Below are 24,192 nucleotides of genomic sequence, written 5' to 3'. Positions count from 1 at the left end.
GGCTGCTCTCAGCTATCATAGCTCAGCAGTACTTTGTAGTCTGGACTCTCAGAGTCTCCTCCACCCATTTCCTGCCCAGGCTGGATTCCCTCACATAATCTGTCATCATCAACAGCCAGCACTATAAGTTCTGGAAAAAGGGGCTGCTAGATGAGGGGCTATGTAACGTCTCAAGAGCAGCAAATTAAAGGACACAGAATAATAATGCATGACATAAAATGGGTGAAGAGCTTCCAATTTTCTTCCTTATGACAGAAGAATCACCTCAATGCAACTCAGAGACAAGAAATTCAAAGCTGATAATGGAAATATCTTTCTGAATGATGCCTAATCAATCTCTGGAATGCTCTACCCTACCTTTCAGTGACAGATCACTGAAATAGAGATATTCAAAGAAGTTTTGAAATATGAAAGTCTGGAAACCTATTTAGTCCACTCTTCTCTAGGCTCTATCACGCATTTCTAGCCAGTTTCTGAAATCAGGAGATTGTACAAGCAATAAGAATGTGCACGATTATGCCTAAGTTTAAAAGAGTACAAGGTATATAAACCACCAAGACCAAAAGATCTAAGCACCTACATTTTGACATAAGTTTTGGAAGAAAACTCCCCCTTGAAGGCTGGTTGTTTCATAATGGTCTGCTAAGCTCTCCTGAAGCATCTGACATTAGCTCTACCTGGAGCGTGGGTACATGACAACTCTCATCTACGAACAGCAGTTCCTTTCTGGTTACTTGCAGCAGCAAATCCTCTCCCAGATCTTCAGTACTCTTCATATTTCCAGTGGCTGGCACAAAGGAAGGCTGAATCCTTGGTTCCAGACAAATCGTAGATGAGTTCCTAGTGGCTACTCTTTAGCAAACAGAACATGGGCATTTTCTATGCCTTTATTTCATGATCTTTTCCAGCATCACTCTCTTTCTTTTCCACCAAGAGTGATAACTTTACCCAGAGCTATTAAAATATGGAATGGCTTCCAAACAAGGTGATGGGCTTACAGCAGCTGAGACATTCAAAACAAACAAACAAATAGTTTGTGGTTGTAGTGCAGGTCCAATCTTGTGCTTTCAGGGACAGGAGCACAATGACCCACACTAAACTTGTTCTGCTTTTGGTTTCTAATACTGGCTGATGTGAGACACATCTTCAAAATTCCCCCTAAAAAAACACAGGAGAGTTTGTTCTGCATCGAATCAGATTTCTTAAGATCTCAGCTATATTAAAATGCTGGGCTTTTATATTAACAGCCAGCCAGACCTAATACACCTACACCAGGAATGTACATAGTTTAGGAATTTTAAAGACTAAAAAGAAAATTCAATAAACATTCATCATTTAGAAAATAACAGCAATCATCCCCTCTTGTTCCATTTTCTTATTGCTGGATTCTTCTCCATTCATCTGAGTGGAGAACAATACGTGGGTCACAGGACTGTGCTACTGGTGTGGAGTGGCTTATGCAACAAGACCTGAGAAACTGCAGCTGCAAATAATGTCACATCCAGAATGTACTCAGCATGACATGGTGCTGGCATCCTCTGGGAGGAACAAAGCTTAGCAGAAATTTGTGTTTATGTACAGGTAGCTACAATGACAGAAATTTAGCAGATTCACAGCAAAGCGCTGTCATCTCTGGAAGTCATCTATTTTGATAAATAATTTTTAATTTTAAATATAGTAATGGTTGCTATGCCTTCTTGAGCTATATTTGAAGGAGCTGCACAAGGAAGTGAGAACAGATTACCCATGCATGTCATCTGTGATTGTGCTGTTGCTTTGACTGAAACATTTGAGGATGTGGAGGTGGAGGCAAGCCAGAAAGTAACAGTCCAAAATGGCTATGTGAGACCTAACAGGCTGGGGATCCATACAGCCTTCTCTTGCTGAAAGCAATTCTGCCCTCCTATCCACCTTCTGGGTCAGGTACAAGGGATGCTAATCTTCCCCTGGCCTATTTCTGCTGCTTCTGTTTCTTCCTACTCTTTCCTCTTTGGGGCAGCTCTGTGTTGTCTCATCTATCATCCACTTCTACATTAGCCTTCCACTCTGGTTTCAAAGCCTGTTTCTCTCTCCCTCTCCCAGCATTCCCCACTTAGTTCCACGATTTCAGCTTTGAAGCTGCCGACCTGTGAGCTTATCCACTTCTCTTTTAACCCATGATTTTAGTTCATTTCTTTTACTTGCCTCCAGGACATTTTACTTTTTTTTTTTTTCTCTAACCATGGACTCCTCTGATCTTTATAGAACTTTTATCCCCAGTGCTCACTTCCAAAAGCATGCATGATGCCCTTCCTACATACAAACCCTCAGCACAGCTTAGCTAAGACATATCGTGTCTCTCCCGCTCGATTGTCTCCACCAACCTCAAAAATCCTTCTGGTTTCTCATTCCTGTCCTTCTTTATCAACATGACTGTCAATTCTCACCAAGCTTCACACTCTAACCCACCACCCCTCTCTTCTGAATGTCAAGGTTTGTCCTAGCAGTCTGTGCCAACATCTGCTCTTTCTGATCTTCCTCTCCTTCTATGGAGAATCGCTAGTGGAAATCCTACAGCAAGCCTGATAGAATCAATCTCAAATTCATTCCAAATCCTCAGTGTACATTCCTTTCTTAAATTTGTTCAAGAAGAATTCATCTAATTACCCTATCTAAATGCTTTCCCTCAGTGAATCTAAGGAACTCTCCTAAAGTCACTTCAAGAGAAACTTTATTTTCAAATCAAAGTTTAAAAGCTCTTTAAATAGATTTATAAAAGAATGAAAGAGTGAATCAAGTCCAAGCTTGGCACATGTGGAGGCAGCTCCTAGTAGATCTGAGATAGTTATAAGAGAGCAGATCAAGTCTTTTGCTCCCAAACATGCAGCCCAGCACGACTACAGCAGTGGAGTCAGATTCTTAGGGTCTGTTTTTTTTGCATCCTGAAGTGCTCAAAAGTAGAGGGAAAAGGAAAACCATTTAAAATAAACGTATTTGTCTCAGTTTATTTTAGGGACATATTAGGCTCTGATATTAGTTACCATGATGTCATTCTTGTTACAAGGAGCAACACATTTTTGGCTCTTTTCTGTTCCTTGACAACTAACTCCATACACTCATTGGCAGAATTTTCTGGTAGTACTGGCAAATGCTCTGGTTTTCTTAGCACTGTCTAGATTTAACAATTCAATACAAACTGTGGCCTTTTCAAGCCATGCTAAATAAAGCCAATAGGCTTTTCCCATCTTATCCCATGGCCTCGGTCCTGAAAGTCCATGTATGGTCCGCAGCATGCAATGCAAGTCTGTGGATGTTCTGCCTGGGCACTGTTCCTTGTGAGCTCCCTCTCACAGAGAGTGCATAAGCTAAGTGTGCCCACTCAAAAACTCTTTGACTGAAGGGAGAGAATGCAAGAAAAAAAAAAAAAAAGCTTTTACTCTTCAAGAAAGGATGTTTCTCAGAAAACAAGTCTGAATCATGCTCAGGAGATATCAAGTTATGTAGCTATGTTCTTCCAATTTCAGTGATGCTATTCAGAATTGTTTGCCAGTTTTCTTATTTACCAATTATACATTAAAAAGCACTTGCTATTCTACCACCTCTTTCATACATGACAGATTCAGTAACATACAAAATAAAACAAGCTTTCCTCTAACTTGGAGTTGAGAAAAGCATTCACAGAATCAAACCTAAACGACATCCTCCTGTATATTCCTTTCCTGTAAAAAGTGCAACACAATACATAAAACATGTAGGATGGTAAGAAAGTTTCAGCTGAGATGGGAAGAGAATTCAAAATTCAAGAACAAAACATAGAGAACATCTGATTAGCAACTGTCTTCACTTTATTCTGAGAGATGCAGTGAAAACACTTCTGCTTAGGGAAAAACGGAATAGGCAAAAGAACAAATTCTCAAGCAGCAGATCCCTAAATTCTAGTTACAAATACATAAACCACAAACTAAGGCTCAGAACGGGACCCATGGTCAACCCTAGGTACAAAGGAAGGAAGTTCCACCAGACTGTATGGAACTAGGTCATGTGCAGGTATAGTCTCATTTTAATATGCTGTGCTAACCTTGAGGGTGCTGCCAACAAGGACAACAAATTTGAATTCAGCAATTCCAAGCCCTCTGAGTGATTAAGGTCCCTACTGTAATGTGGTCACTTGGCAACAGGAAGACAGTGGACTTCAGCTGTGAAAAGAAGCCACACTCTGAAGAGAGGGATGACTAACTCCTCACTTTTCATACTTTCTGGTAGATTTTTCCAACCTGTGAATACGATAAATCATATTGATGTAATGGGACCAAGATTTGGCTTGCAGCCTCAAGCACATCTTGTATAGAGTCTTCAATAGCACCTGCAGGCTGAAGATATGCAGAACTTTCAAGTGATGGCACAGTGTAGCTTTTGTCTGCCTCCACTAACCTGCAAAGGCCTCCTTCCATAACAGTAGAAGGAGAAATGGGTTGTATGTGCATAATTTAGCAGGATGAACTTTTAAGAATGTCTCATCTCATTTAAAGAGAAATCACAACTTGGAAGAAGGCGAATCAATTCAGAGTAGCCCTATTTGTTTTGGAAATAATACATGTGTAGGCAAAACCAATAAACAGCAAAACCAAAGGGAGATAACCATAGTCTGTGCCTGGGTAATTATTAATGCAGTAATTATTTAATGCAGAATCTGCTTCTCCTGCTTTACTTGTCTACTATATTCTTTAACCTTGTAGCTGCAGGATACAGATGCACTGTAGTAGGCAGGATCAAACTACATGAGCATCACACTGATACTGTAACAGATTCTTAAAAGATTTTAAGACACATCTGGTTTTGTTTCGCTTGTAAAACTTGGTTGTTTCAATTTTAAATTCTTATTAAATACTATTGCATGTGTCTACTTAGATGATTTTAGGAGTTGCCAGAGGAGGTCACGCCATAGGTACCTGCCAATATGTCTCCAGGCATCATTAGAGGAAGGTCGAGAATTATCACATTTAAGCATTACTGTATATGGGTAAAGAACATAATTACTTTTTCCTGAGGGAATAATCATATGCCTTTTTGCATGAGGCGGCCCTTATCTTACAATTACAAATATTATTCTTTTTTAAGAAGGGTATGTATGTTTACAAAAGCAAATGGCAGAATGTATGTGGCTCTTGCCCTGGGACACAACATCCTACTTCAGCTGGATTAATAGCATGGTGTGATTACTGAGTATGTGTGGATATGTATGAATAATGACCTCTCTTGGCTGGATCCAAGGGACAACTTGCAAAGTTGAAGCAGTGTTATAGTACTGCCTTGAGACCATGTTACTCTCACATTAGTTTCATCTCTCTTGGTTGGACCTTCTTAGCTAAGAGAAGGATGTTGTGAAGTGAAAACAAAGAGTATGAACGGGGGGTCATGAAATGCAGAAAGAATAAGGAATAGATAGCATCAAAGGAGAAACAGAAATAAAACAAAGTTTTAGTGAAAAATAAATACCAGGATGACCAAAGTATATTAACTCTGCCATGCAAGTCAGGTGCTTGATTAGAAACTGCCCAAAGACTTAATTTAATGTTGTGTAAGAAAGATTATTTCTGTTTTAGTTTAATTTCTCACCAACATTTGCATTTCTTAAAACAAACTTTAGAGTGTTTGGATTAGTGACTTATTCTGTAATCAATTTTACAGAAAGAATTTATGAATCAGTAAAGAAAAAAGATAGTGTTCTATCTTTTCTCTTGATGCTTAAATACTGATGCAGGAAATCATTTGCCTAGTCTCAATTTTATTTGATAGAACAAAAACCCCAAGCAATAAAACTAAGGTCCAAGAAAAACATTTAGTTTGAAAAAAGGTTGAAAAATGTACCCTTGGAAAGACCATTGCTTACATGGGATTGTTCAACAAATTCCTGTTGTGTGAGGTTTGGCATATACTTTCTAAAAATATAAGCATCTGGGGAAACCAGACAAAGCCCAGGTCTTGGACCAAACGAGGCATGCAGCGTGAATCTGTTAGCGATTATATCCATAATGAAATATGTGCCCAAATTTAGCAGTACAAAACCCCCAATACAATGTGAAAACACAGCATGTACAGCCCTTACCATAAAATATAGCCAACAGCGAAGGTGCACACTGCAGCCAGTCCACAGCTCCTGCTGGGATACTGATGATGTGTTGTTCTCATCTCGATTAATACAAAGGGCAAAACTGTTGTGTGCTGGAAAAAAACCAAAACAATTGGGAAAATCAGGTGATATAAATGGTTCTCCATATTTTCATTTCAATTCTATAGTAAGAAACTTAATTGCAGGAACCTGAAGACAATTCTTGATGGCATGAAAGGCAAGGTAAAGTAGCTATAAAATTGATCAATAACCCAACCAGTATCATCTCTGTAATGTCCAATTGTTTGAGAGAGCAGAGGAAAACTGAATGACCAGAATGTGCTTTTGTTCAGGAATCCAAGGCAGATACTCAGTGAGTAAAAAGGAAATGTGTCATGAAGGGACACAGGTCCCAACCCCAGTCTGGCCCTGCGGTTGCTCTGTGATCTCTGCCATGTCACTTCAGTTATTGTCACCATTCTAGTTGGAAGGCAACACATCTGGTTTTCAGAGAATAAGTACAAACAATGCCAAGTGAATGAATATAAATGGAGGTATTTAATGCTTCTGAGAATTAGGTTTAAATGTATCTTAATCTGTGGACTTGAAAACAGGGGACATATTTTCAAATGATAGCATCAATACCTCTGTTTCTCCATCTGTAAGACAGAAGCAATTACATTCAGAAAGGTGTTGTGAATCTTAATTTCTCAGTTGCACAAAATTGTTTTAGATTCCTAAATGAATCATATGAAAGGCAAAGCTGTAAAAACCATTTTCAGCCACTTGTCTTTATTTAGCTGTGAAACTCCTTATTTTGTTATTTTCCCATACACATTTCCTATACTGCCCCTTCTGAGAAGGCCTGTTCATCCAATTAATGTCAGCAGCATGAAAAAGTGCATCCAGCCTGCCCCCAACACTCAATGTCTACATTTCAGAGTGCTGGCAAGCATGAAAATATACATAAGTAAAGAACGAACGTGCCAGGAAATAAACCCCATAATTTTTGAATATACAGCTCACTTTAGACCAGCATTAGTGGTGACTCCAGACACATACCCTGCCTTGCCTCCATGGGGCCAAGTTTTTACTGGCATCTAAAGGGAATTACTTCAATTGAGAGTAGGGTTTGGTAAGACTGACTGTGAACTCTTCTGCCCTCTCCACAAGAAGGCCTGGAGGTGTAAGGATTGCAAGGGCAGCCTAAGTCGTAATGCAAGTTCAGTCCTTCCCCAGGTACTTCACCAACTGGAAAGGAAAGTTGTGGCATACACTGGCCACATTCTGCCATCATGTAGTTCTGGGGGATGCTGGAGGTCAGATTTCTAAGTTTTCAATAATTACAATGTAAACCCAGACTGATATTCACGTGTGTGCAGATAGGAAAGGCATGGAGTAGAAATATCTTTGTGTGGATTACAGGTTCATCTGAGAAGCAACACAGTGGGGTCTAAGCCTTTAAAAACTGCAAAGAAGAATGGTTTGAATGGAAAATGGTAAGATAATGGAAATGCTCCTGCTGAGAGATGTAACCTAATTGAATTGGATACCTGCTCTGATTTTCAAGGCATTGGTAATTAATGACTAGCATTTGGAGAATGTCAGGTAGATAATACAGCAGTTAGGGGAGCTTTCAATTTCTTCATCTTCTAACAACTTGTTCCACCCTGATCCCTTTAAACAGTATAAATCAGCATCAAGGGAATGCAGAGGTGTTTTATAGCAGTGTGGTCTGCTATAAAGGTGCCCACCATTAGATTAGAGGTCTATGAGCTGCAGAGGACCTTCAGAATCCATGATCAGGGACTGACAGCAAAGCAAGCCCTGGAGATTCACCTGCACATCTCGTGTCTGTATGGAAAAGGTCTCCAGGAAAAGGGAGATCAGTGCCTCACTCTGCAGAGCCCCCAAAGCAGAGCAGCTGGAGGCTGTGCAGATGTCTCCTGCCCTGCCCCCATAACTTATTCAGAGAAAAAAAACAGAAGAAAAAAACAACTATTAATACCAAACTCCACCCTTAATACTCCTTGTACAATGTATTCTTGTAATCCAGTCACTCAGTTTTAACTCTGTACTCTCCGGATGATTGTTACAGAGCTTGTGAGCTCAGTTGCTCCATGTAAATGTTTACTGCTTTTGATACTGCTTGTTGATGAGTTCTTCATTGATGATAACAACTCAACAGCTTGCCAATTAAAAAGTAGTTAAAATAATTTCAGCAATCAAGCCTTAATCTCAAATACTTTTCTCCTTTCCCTCCTCCCAATTCTTGTGGTTATATAATAAAATAGATTATTATTTTCCTAAATTCTCACTTCTGCTCTTTTCTAAAGGTAAGAAAAGAGCAGAAGGAAAAGCAGATAATGAGCTGTGCCACTAAAAAGTTTGTGTACAAGATCCCGTTAAAAGTTTAGTGGAATTAGAAGTCTAAGGAGAAAATCAGATATGTAACTTTAATCTCAGTCTGTTAGAGCGAATGTCAGTGATACATGCAAACACTGCAGTTTTACAAATTTGGAGTATGAACTTTGGTTTAAAATGCTTTTGTGGAAGTGCCACTCTAAAATGCTGCTTCAGATCCTTTACCAAACCACAACCAAGATAAAATTTCCTTTCTCTACATTTCAGCTCCTCCAAAAACCTTGATTTAAAAAACATGAAATTCTGTAGCCTGGGATGCCTTCTATCCAACAGTGTCAATAAAAACTCTAGACTGAAGCATAGTGGAGATGGTCAGGGGTCAAATGTGCTTGCAGTGGGATCCATCAGGGCTGGGTATTCTGCAGGGGGCCTAAGATTTCATATCCTCTAATGTTTTTGCCACCTGAATTCTGAATAAATAGGCCAGTGGGAATCTGAGGCTTAGAGAGAAAATAGCATTGATATTTCCCTGACCTGCCTAAAGATCACGCTGTGCCGATCAAACATACCTGACTGGTACCTCTGGGACTGATCCCTTTTACCGACTGGCACACGGGGGGACAAAACCACATTTCTCACCTTGTTTGCCAAAGTATCTCCTGGGGCTCGCTTACTTCAGAGAAGACTGAGGAATGAGGAAGTTCAAACAACAAGGAGATTTAAACAGTAAGGATGATTAGCTGCTCTAACAGCTTTCCAGTAGTTGCCATTTTGCACCATTAAAAGTTTTTAAGAAAAGAACTAATATATAATTAGAGTATAATGACTAGTATAATATTACAATAATAGTAAACTATGCTAGCAATACTAATTAATGTTATATGGATAAGGATTTTTAATATGGACTAAGTAGTTACAAGCAAAACTGTATTTTTACCTGGACATCCTATTCTTCTCCCACTGAGACCAGCTGCCCCTGTGAGATGGTTTTGCCTGTATGACTGTGCTGACACAAGAGATTTGTGCTCAGCACTGTTGTGGCCACACCAGGGAGCACCATTCCCGCTGTCCCAGGAAGGCAACCCTTTCTGCACCTGTTGTCTGTGGTGACTGCAGGCTCAGGGTAGTCCCCAGCCCCCAGCATGGCCCAGGCAGCAGTGGGGGAGATATCAAACCATGTAGCATTAGCAGGAGTTGCTAGACTGAGCTTTTTCAGGGCTAGTAACTGCATCTACTTGCAAGAAAATGCACCCTGTCAGCTTCTCCAGTTGTGACTGTGGTGCTATCTGCAAAGTGTCCTCACAGCCACAAATCCTTTTTTCCTCTGGAGCGCCAAGACAGCAACCTCAGACCCATTATTTACTCCTCTCTGAAGGGTAAATAATCTCTCATATGCCAAGACCACTTTGTGGGCTGAAGGGTTGACCATAAGCCCCCTTTACCCGGCCACATCATTGCTCTGCTCAGACCCCTCACTGCCGGTCCCTGCTGCTGAAAAGCCAGCTCTGATAAATCTTTTTGCTAGGAAGTGCTGCTCTGAGCAGAGTAGAAAGCTTCAACTTCCTCTTATTCTGTGTCTACCACATGGCATTGCTTCCCAAGGACCCACCACCAACAAGTGGCGAAGAAATACAGCTTGCTAAATCTCCAACTGCTAGAAAACAGGGAAACTAGCACAATGCACAGAGCCTGGATGAAATGTGCAGGAAGGTTATCATATGGAGAATCTGACCCACAAGACACTCTGGAGGCTAACTCCAAAGAAGCAACCTCTGAGTGAAGCTGAATTAGCACACACTATAAAGCAAGCCATCCTAGGATCTTGCAGGTGGAATAATTCCTAGAGCCACTGTCACGGTGTCCTGAGAGAAACTCTGCTCATTAATAACCCTTTAAAAGATATTATGAAAATATGTATCACCCCCCACATGGTATATATGTGCCTAATGACATTTGAGACCAGGAAATCACATTACAAATATGCTCCACAGCTGAAGTGCTGGCTTGGGAAACTGAGCTTTGATGGAGGACTGTGCTTCCTCATTGTAGGTGTGTTCTGCAACAGTTACTTGGAAAAAAAAAATTATGCAAATTAGGTACATTAACAATGAGTTCTGTAATAGTCTTTACACAATTAAGTGCTCATTCTTGAAAGCCTGATTATATATTTTATCTTTCAACCAGTAAGTGCTGCTTTTTTAACACTGGTTTCAACAGTACCTTACTTGGCCTTCTCTCCCTTCTTTAACTGTGTTTTAAATGGAATCTTAAAACTTTTCAAAAGATGCTAAATTGACTGCTTCATGTATTGTATCCTCAGCATAAACAGGGTAGTGATGTCTTCCCAAGTCAAACTACTGATCTGCACCGACTGTCCAGAACTACCTTTATGACAAGGAGCTCAGTGTACAGAGGCATCTCAGATGGCCAAGGTAGCTCACAGAAGTTCTGTAGGAATGGTTAAACTGAGGGTCACAAAAGTTGTGATTATAACAAGGTATAGGACATTTCAGCACAGCAAAATACTGTGCGCCTCTGAGGTCTCCATCATGACATTCAGCCCATGTTCTTAAGAATCAGCAAAAGTCCAGTGACAAGAAAGGAGGCCTTGCAGTTTTGATGTCCACCAACATTTTAACTGATGGACTGGGAGCCTCCTGGGAGTGCTGGTGCGTCCTGCATCAAGGAGACTGCAGAACTTGTGCAGCCCAGGACCTGGAGGGCTACATCTGCCACCCAAAGCTGTGTCCATGTCAAAGCCTCTGCCCTGGCAAGGACAGCTGCTTCAACATCTGCTAGGGAAACTACCCTGCAGCACACTACCTCTGTGCCTGAGACTTATGCTGGTGTAAATTTGGCAGTGCTCCCCTTCTTTGCACCCTTCTGTGCAAACTGATGTGTTTTCTGTCTGCCTCTGCTTTCTTTTAAAATTTGCCTATAAAATACAGTTTCCATCAGCAGGATGTTATCCTTCCCCTTTTTCTTGTGAACTCACAACAACATTATGATGTTAAACAGCTTCTCCATGTCAGAATGAGTGGAACAGTATGTCTGCCACTCTTTCTTCCCTCTCAGGGGTTTGTGCAGCACCTTGAGATAAAGAAAACAGAAACCAGCAGCAAACTGACCTACGCCTATTCCTCTAAATTTAAAATGAACTAGTGTGTTCATCCTGGGAACCAATACTAATAGGCCTAAAAATCCCTACAGTTGCAGTCAGTGCCATTTATAGAGTAACAGTAGCAATAAAGGCCATTTTTCTGCATGCTCCTAGCAGAGTACCATGGAAAAACCAGATCAGGAACTAGTAAAATAGAGGCATGATTATGATTTACTCCTTGAGAAACTTCTGAGAAAGGAACAGCTGGCAAGAGAGTATATTATGTGTTGTCTGAAGGATGATACCTTCTACCAAGGCAGCCTAATCCATAAAGAGAGCAGCAGGATATCAGAGCTGGGTGCATAATAAACTGGAACCCTTGAGTAAGTCTGAGCCCTTATGAGACTGAAAGTGCTGGTAGCACTTTTCCTCTTACAAATGAGAAATTATGACTATTAAATGAGACATGCTGATGCACAGGATGCACTCCAAGGCAGCCACAGACGGCTCACTAATTGTTATGGTAGGTTGGAGGGAGGAAGAAGTATTATATGATCTAAATGAAGACCAATACCTAATAATGCCACAAAACACACAAGAGCCAAAGATAACCATTTTCAATCAATATGAGAGTGTGGAGTTCTTTGAAAAGAAAATCAACACTTCCTCTTTAATGTTACCCCTTCTTTTCCTTTTTTTCTGTAAAAACCACAGTGGACATGGCATTCCTGACTTAAGAGGATTTCTATCACTTTATCCACACATACCTGACGTTGACAGCTTTGTTCTTGTTTCTTCAGACACATGAAGTACATACTATATATTGAAATAGCAGTGTCAATCTGATCTCACCCTATGACTGTACTGGTGTCAGGGAGGTTATATATAGGTGTTTAGCTATAGAATTTCCACAGTGCCAATCACTGAAGCACTTCAGCACCTCAAAAGCATTACTAAACATACCCTCACAGCAGCCCTGATCTGTAGGAGCAGGATATCCTATCCTCATTTTGAAGAAGGGCAAGATGGAGATGGCATGCCTCACTCAAGGTCACATAGGGTAGCTATGGAGGAATGAAGAACCACATCACATTCCTCAGTTCCATTCCTGGGTGTTTGCCTAAGAAGAGCAAACATGTATAGAGAAATAACAAAAAATTTGGTATGAAAGCCAATCTAATCCTTCAAGTTTACAGCTCTGAGACATCTTGGACCTTTCAGCATCTATCAGTTACCCTGATTGACCCCCTGTCCTGGTTCCCCTCTGCTTTTGGAGGCTTCTTCAAGTGCCTCCCTCTGAGCTATCTGTCTCTCTTTCATCTTATCTCCTGCTGCTCCACGCTGCTTTCTTGCAGCTCCCATCCTTAATACTTTAACATGACACACAAAATCTTGGTCACTTGGACTTGAAACAAGAAGAGGGTAGGGACCAGACACAGTACATACAGTATAGCAAAACTGTGTAAAACCAGCGCCATGTTGCCAAATGGAACAGCATTGCTATGTGTTTCATTTTCTTTAACTTTTTAAATTCAACGTAACTACTTTTAACGCTTTTCATGTATGCAGATATCATTAAACACATGCCAAGTGCAATGTCACATAAATCAACTCTCTCCTTTTGCTGGGATCCCTTAGCCAGGCTTTCTTGTTCATTCTGTGCCATGCCCAAACTTCCCAGTCTGCTCCTGCCAGCAGGCACTGCTTGACCCTTAGCAGGCTTTTAAAATACAAGACAATCAGCAAAGACCAGACCATCTCCTGGTTCTGTGCACTCAGCCACAGCTGAGCAAACCCTACAGACCCTAATTTACTTTCAACCCCAAGTCCTTATTTTTGTCATGAAATCCTTAGAGAAAACATGCTACTAACAACTTGGAATATAAATACAGATATATCCTGCGCAAGGAGCACTCATTAATCACAGTGCTATGCAAAGTAATTTTTCTACATATTTTTCTCACTTTATTTGCCAGTTGAATCACCTGCTCTAGAATTTCTTAAGCTACTATTTGCAAAAAGGTTTATCTAGGCAAAGAAATATATTGTTGTCTCTTAAAATTGTCCTTAAAATTAAACACACACACACTTGGACTTTTACAGAGGTTACCAAGATTTAATTTGCATGAATGAATAATTGACTGTTTTTGCAGATCATGCTGAAAAAGTGCTTGTAAAATCATTGAGCCTCATGTATTCCTAGCAAAAAAAATCACTAAAGAGAGCTTTTTTTTTAAAAATATGTATTTTACCAATGGTTTAAATGAGATTACTCATATGGAAAATAGTATTCCTCTCCCTGAAAAGTGAACTCTTTCCATACTCGAAGGAGAGAAGGGAGAAAATAATTTGTATCAGTATGTTTTCTAAATCTCTTTAACTAACTTGAAAAGTTTATCAGTACATAAAATACTTTATGTTAAATTCTAACATCTGGCAATCTCCCAGGACTAGTAGTAAGGCTTTCACAGAGGGATATTTTTGGCTTCATGATAGCCAAAGTATCCTTTTTCCAACCTGAAAACATTGGACTCTGAATCTGTCACTGGTCCAGGACGAAATACTGCTTGTCCTGGGCTTTGGGCCAGTATATTTGGGGAAAGAAATTTCACATTTGGGAAAATAAAAAACCCCCATTATTTCTCGTTTCTTTTTCAAGTGGTGACTCTTTGATGCTATTCGGAAATCTGAAATCTTGGAAGTGGTTACTGAGGGACTGGATTTATTGGGTGTTGTGTAGGTGAGGTAGCCAAAGGGCAAACTTTGGTCTATCACATGGTGATTGCAACTATCTGCAATATGGTTCAAACAATTTATCTCACAGATATTGTTACTATCTTTATTTCATTATTTCTTTACATTGTACATGCAAACTCCTTTAACAAATAGCTCTAGAGGATGGAACCTCCTAATCTTTTTTGCTGTATTACAGAAAGCAGTACCAGACTAAGGAGAGAATAGTCTTGCTGCTGCACCCAACACTGTCTGTCTGTCCAGTTTTACTGGATGTGCATTGCCCTGAGTCTTCTAAACAGCACATACTCCACTGCAAGGCAGAGGTGCATGCCCGTGCAGCAGTGCAGGGTGAAGCTGTGTGACAGCAGCTGCCCACAAGCAGCTACTGCCGAGCCACCCAGCAGGCGGTGACGAGCCATGGCCAGGCACCAAGGCAGCTGCTGGTCTCACACTCTGTGCTCAGGATGCAGAAGGCCAAGACTGGGCTTAGTGGCATCACAGATTCCTAAGAGCAGGTGTGTCTAAGGCACTAGTGTGTGTTGAGGTGCAGGGAAGAAGGGGTACATGGTGGGGGCGTAGGGAAGCCAAGAGGCATGGGCTGGGTTCCCGCATTGGCTGAAAGGCAGATGGAGTAACAGGTATGGCTGGAAAACTTACTGAGGGTGAGAACGAGTTTGTGCAGGAAGGCAGGGGAAGGACAGAGATGCAAGCAGCCCTGCTTGTGTGTCTCCTAGAGCTGCTTCTCCTCTGCAAAGAAGGCACATGAGCAAACCAGCCTGGGGAACATCCTGAATGAGCACCTGCCATGAAAACACACTCACATTCCCTACTTGTTTTACACAGTGTATGACACACTTTATTTAGGAGAGTCATTTTGCTTCAAATGCAATTAGTTGTAAATGCTATTGTTCATCTTAAAACACCTGTTATTTTGATCAATAGTAAAAGCCTACCCACCATAGTAAAGACAGGAATGTCGGGCAGAAAGACATTACAAAATCTATAGCCTGACCCTTTAAAACCCAACTTGAACCATCAGATTTGACTTATGAGACTAGTAACAATAGTGCTTCATGCAAAAAGCATTAGGTTAAGGCTGGATCAGGCTAAGTTGCCAAACACACCCTGGCATAATTAATCAAGAATATTTCAAAACCAGATCGCCTCCAAGAGGTTATTGATCTCCTGTCATGACACGTTTTCCTCATGAGGTGTTACAATGCTATGTAGCTGAGATGTGCTGGCGTGTATTTTTCAGTGACTAAGCCTTGATCTATCGTCCTGGATTCCTGCCACTGGTGCACTGACATCTGCAACTACTCATGTTTGACAGTCTCATGCATGAGCTATGTGGCTTCCAACTTGGATGGGATTAGTATAGGAGACTTTCAGAATACTTCAAATGTAATTGAAAGCAGATAAATACAAGGGTCTCGAGAGGGTGGCATGCTTTTTACAAACAGAATCACATTAAATCATGTGTATAAATGCTTGGACTAAGAAAGATCTTAGTGTTAACCAGTATACTATGCAAGAAAGTGTTTGTCCTTGCTCTTAAATATGTATGAATCCTGATAATGTCACTTCTTTCTAAAATCCAAACACAGTGCATGGCTGAAGTGTAGTTTAGACAAGCATGATAAGGTACATGTTTGGGGAGCAGGGCAGGAGAAGAGGAATCTACTCAGAGACTGACAGGTGCTCTGCCTTTCACCCATGCCTGCACTAAGGAATTAGTATCTTCTGTGAACCATCCCTGCCAACAGATGAGAACTGAAAACAATATACGTCATGTAACTACAGGTTATACTGTTATAGTGTCAAATATCAATAAATTACAAGTGATGTTTTCTTTTAGAGCAAAATGCAACCTCATTCCTTACACAGAACACATTTCTATGTATCTGTTTTTTCTCAGAAAATGTGGACATTGATATTGTAATCTGCAAATGTATTCTGCACACATTTATTGAATACTATAAAATAGAACATGCAAATAAAACTGATGTTAACACTACTGTAAAGAGTTTATCTTTCACATTTGTTATTTTTTAGACTCTGAACTCTGTAAACATAAGTAATCTTGCTTTAACACAGAGCTTGATAAGAAATAACAACAAAACCTTTCAGTGGGAAATGGCCTTTCTTGCAGTCAAATACCTTTTTGAGATTACAGTGATGGGCAATATACAAACATATGAGAGAACAGTGACACTGAACATATATAGTATCAAAGGGCTCCAAGATGATCAGGGTGCAGTAGTACTAAACCTATGGGCTTCTCTGGGCTCTCTTGCAGACTCTGGCCTGATTTTTTCTCTTCAGTTTAATGTTGGTATGCCTGTCTATGCTTCCCTCACTTACAGCTCTGACCCAAGCCAGGCAGATCTCACTGAGCTCTGAGTGACCTGCACAGCTTTTCTATTTTAAATGTGAAAACGGAAGGAGAACTGGAAAAAAAATCTGATTCTTCTTACCACATAGTAGCATTTTTCCTAGCAAGCAGAGGAGCAGAACAACAGCAGTCACCGTGGGAGAGAATGTGTGTGCAGTAGGGTTGCAACGGGATGAATGGTTTCTTACTCTACTTGGTATCACAGCTCCAATCATGGAGTAAAGTCCTCAACAACTTCTGCTCCATCCTCCCAAGGTAGTTAAAGTGAAGTAACCCTTGGTTTCCTTCCCATGATGCTGATAAATGTGGCCTCAAATTTCATTAATTTGGTGATAATCGTAGTATCATAATGTATTTTTGGTACTATAAATTTTATCTGTATTCTCCTATTGCCACAGGGATTCCAGACAGAACTTCCTCTGCAGCACCTGCTCTTAAAGCTGTGCTATCAGTCTTCTGTGAAGTTCTGTCATGTATGCTCCAGCTGGTCTGAATTCTTCGCTGCTGTGGGATGGATGCCAGCACTGGGACAGAGGTCACCCACACATGCAAATGGTTCATGAAAATTCTTGTTTAAACATAAAAAACACATTTTTTTACTCTGAAGGTGATCAGACACAGAAAGCGGTTGCCCAGGGGGGTTGTGGAATCTTCATCCTTGGTGGTATTCAAAACCTGACTGGACACTATCCAAGGCCATTGGCTCCAGCTGACTGTGCTTGAGCAGGGGGTTTGGACAAAACAATCTCCATGGGTGCCTTCCCATCTCAGCAAGTCTTTGATTCTATGACCCTAAGGGCTTGGCTGTTATGGTCACTGGCCTTTATAGCCAATCTTGTGAGCCCCTCAGTGTCTCTTGTCCATCTCCACTCCCTGAACAACACTGGGTCTGAAAGAAGTTGCTGCATCAGAAAAAGAAGGAGAGATGAACCAACCTGATCTGCAAGTATTTCCGCCCTTTGCCCTTCAGAAGTGTCTCTTGAGTATTTTCTCTCTTGAAGACTCTCGATATTTTCTTAATAGAAATGTAACTCACCATTTTTTAACTGGGGAGCAGGAAGATGTCAAAAATCCTCAGTTCTACATGTTTGCCTCATTGTTAATGGTCACACTAGTGGTGTGTGAATGTGTGTTTGAAGCAGAAGATTTCAGAAATGCCTTTGAGGTGGGAATGGACTAACCAGTCACTAGATGTATTTCGTAACGTTAGCTCCAACATTGTTCTGTTGCAGTCCCCAAGTGCAAGAATTGCAGCATAAACCCTTTTAAACAGGGAAGATCACTACAATGTGATCCCAAGTTGCCTGAGACTAACTGATTGACCTTATACTGGGGAACGGTGTCTGTTGGGAACAGGAAAAGACACACTTAATTAGGAGCACTTGAACTCCATAGCAGTGATATTTTCCACTAGGAAGAAGCACTAAGGATAACCCCATTGCTAAGAGAAAGACCTGAGAACCATCTCAAGTGCATCAGGCAGCAGTGCAGGTGTGGGAGCCAGCATGGTGGGCTAGGCTGTACGCAGGAAGCTGGGTGAGAGAAGGGAGACCTCTTCCAAACAGCAAGCTAGCTGAGAAAGGCAGGTTAGCGCCTCTCTCTCCAGAACTGGAGCTGCAGCCACCTCAGCTGTGCTGGCTGAAGACTGACTGGCTCAGATTTGGGTCAGTGCCAAGCCAAGCCAAGAAGGTATGAGGAGCCCATGGTGGAGACCAGAAGGATGGCAGCTACTCTCCCAGAACTGAGTAGGAGGACTGACTTAAGAGGATTGCAAAGGCAGGCCAAAAGAAGAGGAGACTTACCTAATACTGCTGGTTTGTTGTACCTCCCCCCCATAAATAAGACTCTATTTGAGTTAAAACCTTGGAGCCACTGCTAGCAAGCAGTTAAGCACTGCTGCTCAGGGGCACCCACGTGTGTAATTCACTTCTGCAAGTTTCTAGGCAGGGTCTTGTGCCAGTGTTATTTTCAGCAAGAACACCGAAGTCATCGAAGCCGGCCTGTGTGACTGGCAGCAGCGCTGGGCACAGAGAGGGTACAACATGTACACACACTCTTGTTTCTCCTTTGCTGCTGCAGCATGTTCTTAATGGGTTACTAAACTCTGTACTGGCACTTCTGCAGAAGGGACCTGGCAGTAGAGTAATGTTTGTATTTTAATTACTTGATCTATTGGACTGCCTTGTTGGGCAAATTCTTCAGCCGTATAACCAACTTCTTAATGACCTTCACTATTAAACAAAATCAAAATAATAGGAAAAGCTTGCTGCTCTGCTGCAATGTCCACGGGCAGAGGAATCACTAAAAAAAGACTTAATATTACCTTACGGTCCTTAGATAAATCTTAAACTTTAAACAGCCATCTCTTATATGTTCTCCAGAGCATGAGACTGCTTTGTCATCTCAGGAATATCAATTACCACTTTGCCATTTCACTGCAAAACAAAGGAGTGAAATAAACCAAAACTCCAAACTTTTTAGCAAACTGGGACGAGAAGTGGAATAAGAGACACTTGACAACCTTATGGAATCAGCTGTTAGGATAACCAGAGCATAATTCTCTGTAACAGTCTTATTAATTAAAATAACTTCTGACTGTCAGCATGCTTTATAAAAATTCCAATTAACCCTTACAATGTTTCTGTGAGACAGTGGAGAAGAGAAATAAAAGCATTTTATCAGTTAAGACATGCATACAGAGAAAGAAAAAATATCTTGACCAAACCAAAGCAAAAGGCCAATCCTCCTCCAGTGAAGGATTTTGAACTGGAATGCAGGTGCTGGCGATGCCTTCCACTGGACTCAGCCCACAATAACACTCCCTTGTCAGAAGGTCAGAGTCAGAGCAATATTGGTGGGAAGAGCACAGCTACTTAGGGGCATCAATGTACTGACCTCTTACATTCATGGCAACAGAAGAAAATCATGTGGATCAAATCCAATAGTTTAGGCACCCTATCAAAGCTGATTATTTCAAAACTTTTAATTGAATGTGAGCTCATCTGCCTCTCTAAATGTCAATGTAAACAAGCTAGAGGGAACACAAAAAGGCCAGAGGAATACTTGGGCTGTTGCCTGTTAAATTTATTCCTGTTCTGACCCCTCTCTTCTAGTGAAAGCAGAGAGCAACCAGGGGCTTAAAACCAATGCACTTCAGCTTCAGGGCAACTTAGGTTCCATGAACCTGAACCCAGGCTTAGCAAGATGCATCTTAGTGATTCATACGGTTGAGATTCAAGGATTCATGGCAAGAATTCAGTTAGGCACATCTCAGAATGCAGAAATGATGCAGCTCCCTGACTAGGGAGCCACAAACATCATCATAGTATTTGTGAAGGATTTTCTGTACTGTTTCCCATCTCCTCTTCCCAGGAAAAGTCAACAACACCTTTAGGAATAACCACAAGTCTAAAGAAACTAATAGAAACAATGTGTTTTAGAAACAGAACCGAGATTTTGTAACTACAACTTATTTACATACAGTTTGTAAGTGGCAGCACTAACACCTGTGCCTTGATCCTTCAGGAAACCCCTAGTGATCCTTTGTCTCTGGCTAGAAGCTGACACAAGCTCCTATCCCAGGAAGAAGGACTGAAGGAGATCTCTACTGTACCTACCCCAGGATACTTAACAGACAGACTGTTTTAGCCAAAAAGTGGAGAGGCCTTCTTACTCTGCATCTGGGAAAGGTCAACAGCCCTTTTGGCCAGTAAACCCTTTTCTAAGTGTTGAAAATTGCAGAAAATCAACTGCTTACAGCTCTTTTTGTGGTGTAAGGGTTAATACAAAAATATTTTATTTCTGTGAAATGCAAACAATGTGGATTTAGTCCTTTTTTAAAATTTTAAAGTAAAAACAACTCTACTTTTTGCTCCAAAATAATAAAAAATATTGAAGTATTTATTTAAGTCAATCAGAAACACCTTTTTACATTAAGAAGTATAGAAACAGAATATCCTGAATTGGAAAGGACCCACAAAGATCAATGAGGTCCAACTGCTAACCCTGCACAGGACACTCCAAGAGTCACACAATGCTCCTAAGAGCCTTGTTCAAACACTCCTTAACTCTGTCAGGCTTGGTGCTGTGAGCACTTCCCTGGGGAGCCTGTTCCAGTGCCCAACTACTCTCTCCATGAAGAACCTTTTCCTAATATCCAGCCTAAACCTGCCCTAACACAACTTCATGCCATTCTCTTGGGTCCTGTCAGTGGTCACCACAGAGATCAGGTCCTCCTCTTCCCCTCACCAGGGAGCTGTAGAGAAATATGAGGCCTCCCCTCAGTCTCCTCTTCCCCAGGCTGAACAAACCAAGTGACCTCAGCTACTCTTCATATGGCTTCCCCTCACTCTACCATCGTGGGTGTCCCTGATTAGAAAGGTGTGAAGGCTGAAGGCAGCAATGCTGGTGCCCTGCAATAATTCCTTTGGCATGACTTTTCCAGCCCCTGAGTCCCCTGAGCTGAATTGGCTTTCTGAACTCTAAGCCTAATCCCAACAATAATGGAACCTTGGTGCTAAGGCTGAGGTTGGTATCACCATGGGTGACCCAGATTAGAAGGGTGTGAAGGCAGAAATGTTGGTGCTCTGCAGTGATCCCTTTGGCATGACTTCTGTGCTCACAGTGTCCTTGGACCTTTACAATTTCTGACTCTCTGAACTTTAACACTAACTGCAATGGAATTTTGGGGCTGCTTCTGAGGTCTCCAGCACAATGGTGGCCCAGATTAGAAAACTGGAGAGGCGAAAAATGTTGGTGCCATGCTGAGATTCCCTTGGCATGATTTTTCAGCCCCACTGTTCACAAAGTAGTAGGCTTTCTGTCTCTGAGAACCATAACTTTATTTGAATTTGAGACCAGCCCTGGTGGTAATGTAATTGACCAATGATGTTGAAAAATGTCCTAATGCCTGCTAGAATTCCGTTAAGAAGAACAGATGCATGTAGTGGGACTGAAATGTAGTTGAAATTGGAGGAAATATTTGGAAGATCTTGCTAAAAGTCATTTTTCATCAAGGCCATTAGCACTCTATTTGTCAAAGCATTCAGAAAGCTCCTTAATTTTGTTGGACTCATTGCTAATGCTGCTGCCTATGTTGGGACACTAATAATCTCCCATTTAACAGGAAGGCACATTCTTTCATTTTGGGTGAGGATTTGTAAATGGCAGTCTATTCATTCATTTATCAATTCCAGATGTATTTAATAGTCCTTCAAACTGAAAGTGAGAAAACAAAAATTAGATTAATTGTAATATGGCAAAAGTCTTCATTATTTGATATCATGCTTTCTGCCCTCTAAGGACTCCTAAATCACTTCAACTACTGTTTTAGTGTCTTGGTTGTACTGAGAGCAGGGAAACCTCCAGCCAACTTCATTCAGATGAGCCACCACAAGCTGAAATGTTCTTTCTCCTCCCACCTTTCACCTCTATCTCTATAAAATCCCTTTTCTCCTTTCTGCTTCCAGCTTCACATTGCCTGGATGCTGCTCAGCTTCTCCACTCTCTCTCCACCTGTGCTGAACAGTGTGAATATGTGTGTTAACAAATTCTTTATCAGTGGAAGACCTGTTCTGGCTTTTGATAGGAAAGAAATTCCCTGCCCTATCTTTCTTCTTTATGCTCTTTTCTGGTACCACTCACAAGACAAGGTGCTGCTTCATTCACAGACACAGCAAAAGGCAGGCTTTATGGTGATGGTGCAGCTATGAAGTCCTCCAAGGAAGATAGCCTATGGAGGTTGGAGAAGAAGTATTATTGTTCAAGGATGTTCTGGTTTAAATTGTGGACTGGGAGAAAAGAAATTAACCACATCATTGATATTTTTAACATTGCAAAAATCTTTCAGGGACAGGAAAAAAGAAAAAAAGAAAGCAGTGGCAAAAACCAAGCCAACTGGACATCCAGAGCTCAGGGAACCAAAGAAGGGTAGGCAAGGTGCAGAAGTCACTAGAGACAATGCAATGCACTTCATAAGTGCAAGTTCTTGCTATTAATGTGGCAAAAAATATTTATACTCCCTGTTTACTTCTCAGTAGAGCTGGGCAACTTACCTTGCATCTCAAGCAGATGTATGCATGGCAAAAGCACAGACAGGCGGAACAGAGCAGATGGAGAACATGTGAGTCAAAGCACACTCTATAAACAGATATTACAGAAGTAGATAGGTAGAAGACTTTTTCATTAAGTGCTCTTAGCATTTCCTTAGAAACCTATTCCTTCAGCATAAGTTTCTTTCTTGTAAGGAACCAAAAAAGTATATGCTTTACTGATTGCTTTCGAGCAAATGTAAGTTTTGGGAATCAGACCTATAGGATGGAAGCTCAGCACTACTAATGATGTTTTTGGAGGATGCATGTATCTGTAGTTGACCTTGGTGGGACATCAGGTGCCCACCAAGCTGTTCTATCATTCCCCTTCCCAGTGGGACAGAAAACAAGATGGAAAACAACCAGTAAGTTGAGATAAAGCATTTTACTAAAGCAAAAGTTTGCATGTGCATTAGTAAAGGAGAAAAAAAGTTTAATCTCTACTTCCTATTGGCAAGTGATGTTCAGCCACTTCCCAGGATGCAGGGCTTTAGCACACACAGGGGTTGCACTTCACAGGGGAAAGTGAACATTGTAAAATAACAAATGCTCCACATTCCTCCTCCCTCACTTGGCTTTTATATCTGAGCTGACATCATATGGTATGGAATATCCCTTTGGTTAATTTGGCTCAGTTGGTCTGGTTGTGTCCCCTTCCAGGAACTTGCCCACTCCAGCCCCCTAATGGGGTGGGGGGTTAATGTTAAACAGACAGTGATGATGCTGTGCCAGAGCTTCTCAGGGAGATGTTTTGTATTTATATAATTCCTTCCATTTTCAGTCTAAGATACCAGCAATTTTAAAGTGCCATGCACTTTCAAAAAAAAACACACATTGTTTTCACCCATTAGCATGTGTCTATGAGAACTACATGGATCTTCTTTAAATCCTGATGAAGTATTCTGATTTCTTGAGGCACACCACCTTTTTGTAATATTTTCAGAAAGAAATCCATTGTAAGCTTTTCCTAAAGCCTACATGCAACTACCCAGTAAGTATGTGTCTCCTTGCAGGTCAATTATTTTCAAGGTTTCCACTCAAAGATGAAGTCCTCTAAGATTCACTAATTTCCCTCCTCTCTCTTTGCCATGTTTGAATTCTGACATTTGCTTGCTGAAAGGATGAATGAAGTCAAAAGCAATGCTGCTATATTTTATCTGCCTAAACAATTACCAGCAAGGAGGTTTGCTTTATTTTCCTCAAAGCCACATTGCCATAATATTATATGCATCTGCCCATGTCAGATAACTCTGAAGAGTCCACACACAAATGGAAATGATCTTCCACTTCTATGTCTCAAATAATGTTTTTCACAATTACTGGATTACCTAAATCCACTTAGATAACCTTGATGCTGTTTAGATATACAGGAGAATTTAGCATAACCAGGGTTTCTTTCTAAATGTTATTTTTTAACACT

General features: G+C 41.0%; 1 protein-coding gene across 1 annotated transcript in view; it reads right to left on the bottom strand.

The window, feature by feature from the left end:
- AIG1 (androgen induced 1) overlaps window positions 1–24,192 on the bottom strand; it is a 123,185-nt gene that overhangs the window by 7,261 nt on the left and 91,732 nt on the right. Inside the window, exon 4 of the mRNA XM_059467868.1 lies at window positions 6,086–6,201. Coding sequence (XP_059323851.1) covers window positions 6,086–6,201 — 116 coding nt within the window. The remainder of the gene's footprint in view (window positions 1–6,085; window positions 6,202–24,192) is intronic.

Source organism: Ammospiza nelsoni, chromosome 3 (assembly GCF_027579445.1).
Source record: "Ammospiza nelsoni isolate bAmmNel1 chromosome 3, bAmmNel1.pri, whole genome shotgun sequence".
Classification (NCBI taxonomy): domain Eukaryota; kingdom Metazoa; phylum Chordata; class Aves; order Passeriformes; family Passerellidae; genus Ammospiza; species Ammospiza nelsoni.
The sequence above is the reverse complement of the archived record's forward strand: the minus strand, read 5'-3'. Positions and strand labels throughout refer to the sequence as shown.